This window comes from Cyprinodon variegatus, unplaced genomic scaffold (genome assembly GCF_000732505.1).
Source record: "Cyprinodon variegatus isolate N-32 unplaced genomic scaffold, C_variegatus-1.0 Scaffold1417, whole genome shotgun sequence".
Taxonomy (NCBI): Eukaryota; Metazoa; Chordata; class Actinopteri; order Cyprinodontiformes; family Cyprinodontidae; genus Cyprinodon; species Cyprinodon variegatus.
Window position 1 is genome coordinate 102,441 of NW_015151870.1, and position 3,320 is coordinate 105,760.

Sequence of the window (3,320 nt, forward strand, 5' to 3'; positions counted from 1 at the left end):
ACCAGGACCAGCAGGACCGACTGCGATTCCAGGACCAGCTGCAGGTCCAGAACCAACAGGACCAGGACCAGCAGGACCGACTGCGATTCCAGGACCAGCAGGACCGGGTCCAATGTTCAGTCATGTCACTCCTCCTCCAGCATGTCTGTCAGGGACGGTTTGGTCTTAGAGGAACGTTAACCCTCAGCCGTTCACGTGAACAGATCCAGATCCAGGTCACCATGGAAACCCTCAGCCGTTCACGTGAACAGATCCAGATCCAGGTCACCATGGAAACCCTCAGCCGTTCACGTGAACAGATCCAGACAGTCATCCAGATCCAGGTCACCATGGAAACCCTCAGCCTCACGCTGCCGGCTCCTCGGGTTCTGTTCGCTCGCTCCCCGTCCTGCCGTCCTCCCGCTTCGGGGTTCACTGGGAGCGTCTGGAACGGCGAGTCTCTCTGCTGACAGGGCTGACTGGAGGTTCTGGTAGAACCTGGAGAGGACGCATCAACAGACTCGGACCTGGACTCGGATTAGATGCTACGCGTTCTTTGGCTAGCGGGCTGACCTCTGTATCCGTCTCAGGTTCTCCTCCATCTTCTGATTGGCCGTCTGCGTCAGGAAGCGGACGTAGTCGTCGTCCACCAGGAGTCTGCCTTCATGGCTCAGAGGAACCTCCAGGCCGTGGGTGCTGCGGACCGCCTGCAGGGGGCGCAGCAGAGCAGAGAGCCAGGAATTACAGGAGAAACGTTTCCTTCAAATGTTTGCAATAGAAAGGTGAACATCCGCCCTGACCCCTCCTTAGAGAACCACACGCATCAAGGGGCATTCAAAGACAAAAGGAAAAATTGGAATAAAAATTTTTGAGTTTAAAGTAGCAAATTTCCAAGAACATAATTCATTATTATCATTCATTTGTACTTTCAATGAGGCGGCCATCTTTCTGTCTCCTTCCATCGCTAAAGCCCCCCCCCCATTAATGAGGTCAGGAGCTTCATTTAGCACTTTAACGTGTTTTATAAACTTGCATTGCTCTACAAATGAGCATCTTTACATCTTGCAAAATTTAAACTTTTTCTCCTACATTCGTTTTATTTTCATATTTATGCGCCTTTTTCCTCATAAATTAGTAATCTGGTTAAAATGAGGGTGTCCTGTCAGACCGACATACCCCGTCAGGTCAGCATACCATAGTCTATAGACCTGCTCATCCGTCTATATGAGCCCCTTTGATCCCTTTAGTTTTGTACGAAAAATAGACTTTAAACTTCCTCCAACGGTAACGCGATTCCGTTAGTCAAGTTCAGACTAACTATTTAAGGTTAGATCTGCATACGCTTCAAAACATCAAAAACTAAGTCATGAATTTGTTTTTTTTCTACAAAACTAAAGGAATAAACGGGTACTGACTAAGTGTATGCCGGTCTGACGGGGTACCTGCAAGGTACGCCGATCTGACAGAACACTGGTTTAAACAAAAAAAATGTAAATTCCATTTTTTCCATCTTTGAAAAATGGAAGAGCAAGTAGGAATCAACTGTCTGAACGATCAGTTAACTATAAAGTCCACTATGTAGTGATGGAAGGGTCAGAGGTCACGGGTCAGAGGTCAGGACACAGAACCAATCCTGCTGTAATCATGAAAACAGCCAGAAATAAACAGACGATTAATTAACGTCTCCTCTTTGATTTTTTTGCTATTTGATTATTTAAACTAGAAGGTTAAGGTCGTATTTAATTATTTCACTGATTTACTTGCTAACCCAGCAGGGCTCTGATTGGCTGAGGGAAATCTGCTAAGTTTACGCTGAGATCCATTTAGTCCTTCCTGCTGGCTTAGATCTGGAGGAAGTCTGGAGAAATAATCCTGGTTTTAGTTTAAACTGGGTCTAATCTGAAGCTTTATTGTTCCCTGCTTGGAGTCAAGATGGCGTCCCTCTGATGTCTCTGCTTACCGAGATGATCTTTCCCGTCCGGCCGACGGTGATCCCAGAGTTCCTGAAGCCTGAGTTGACGGCAGCCGAGTGCTGGAAGAGGAAAGACACGTCAAAAGACGCCGTGTGACTCGGATGGCTTCATGTTGAAGCACTCCTCACCACAAGCTGAGCGTCCTCCAGCCTCCGGCAGCGGACGTGGAGAACAAAGGGCTCAAACTTCAACACGGCGTCTCGGCTGGACCTGCTCAGAGCGCACATCTGGAAACAAACGCAGCTCAATGTCAGTCTGCATCCCAGCTCCTGCCCAGGAGGCCGAGACTGCTGCTCACCACGTCCTCAGAGGAGCACTTCTGGTGGGACACCAAGAGCCAGACACAGTCCTGCTTGTGGACGTCGCCGCTGCACGCCGCCTGCAGAGGAACAGCTGGAGATCAGTAGAGCTCCTCCTCTCTGCTGCTGTGGAGCCTAACATTAAAAACACTCTTCCCACATTCTCATTAATATTGAGTTAATTTGAGGCATAAATTCCCAACATTCCTCTCAGAAAGGCTCCAATGACTGTTTCACATCAGAAGGGACGTTTATTATGTCACAGATTCACTATTAAACCAACTTCTCTATAGGGGTGTAAATAGTCATTGTTTCGTATCGGTCCAACAGCCGACGATCCGATGCATCGACACGTCTGCAAGAGAATCGATTCATGTTTTTGTTTTTCTACGGTCGATTTTTAGCCGTTTGCTCCCGGGCGTCATTCTGACTCCCGTGCTGCGGTGGCGCTAAACTTATTTTGCCCTCCTTCCTCGCTGGTTATCCTCAGGTTTTAATAGACTAGGTGGACTACAACTTTTCTACTTCTGTTATTTGCTGTTGTTTCTCAAATAAAATGCGTAACGATGTTACAGCTTTCATTGATTTATTTCAAATTTGAAACATTGTCAAGCCTGTAAGGTAAAAATAAAATGAACCAGTTAATCAGATCGAATCGTATCGCGGTGTGTTCTTGAGTATCGAAAATAATCCAATCGTTGGGTCAGAAAATTTATACTGAATCGAATCGCCATGATGGATGTAATTAACAAACTAACTTCTCTATATTAGCAGGACCTGATTAACAAACTAACTTCTCTACATTTGCAGGATGTGATTAACAAACTAACTTCTCTACATTAGCAGGATGTGATTAACAAACTAACTTCTCTATATAAGCAGGATGTGATTTACACCCCTACTTCTCTATATTAGTTAATCACTTCCTGCTAATTTCTCTACATTAGAAGAATGTGATTAACAAACTAACTTCTCTATATTAGCAGGACCTGATTAACAAACTAACTTCTCTATATTAGCAGGACCTGATTAACAAACTAACTTCTCTATATTAGCAGGACCTGATTAA

The 3,320-nt window shown here is 45.6% G+C and overlaps 1 protein-coding gene across 2 annotated transcripts in view; it reads right to left on the reverse strand.

Annotated features, from left to right (window-relative positions):
• Positions 1-67: 67 nt before the first annotated feature.
• Positions 68-3,320, reverse strand: part of tyw3 (tRNA-yW synthesizing protein 3 homolog) — a 6,060-nt gene continuing 2,807 nt past the window's right edge. The window contains exons 2-7 of one of the 2 annotated variants that reach the window (XM_015402963.1): positions 2,251-2,331; positions 2,081-2,179; positions 1,940-2,011; positions 553-686; positions 269-477; positions 68-220 (exon numbers count right to left, since the gene is read on the reverse strand). In XM_015402963.1, coding sequence (XP_015258449.1) covers positions 288-477; positions 553-686; positions 1,940-2,011; positions 2,081-2,179; positions 2,251-2,331 — 576 coding nt within the window. In that variant the 3' untranslated portion in view covers positions 68-220; positions 269-287. Of the gene's footprint in view, positions 478-552; positions 687-1,939; positions 2,012-2,080; positions 2,180-2,250; positions 2,332-3,320 lie in introns of both variants that reach the window. The other variant, XM_015402961.1, reaches the window with a different exon arrangement.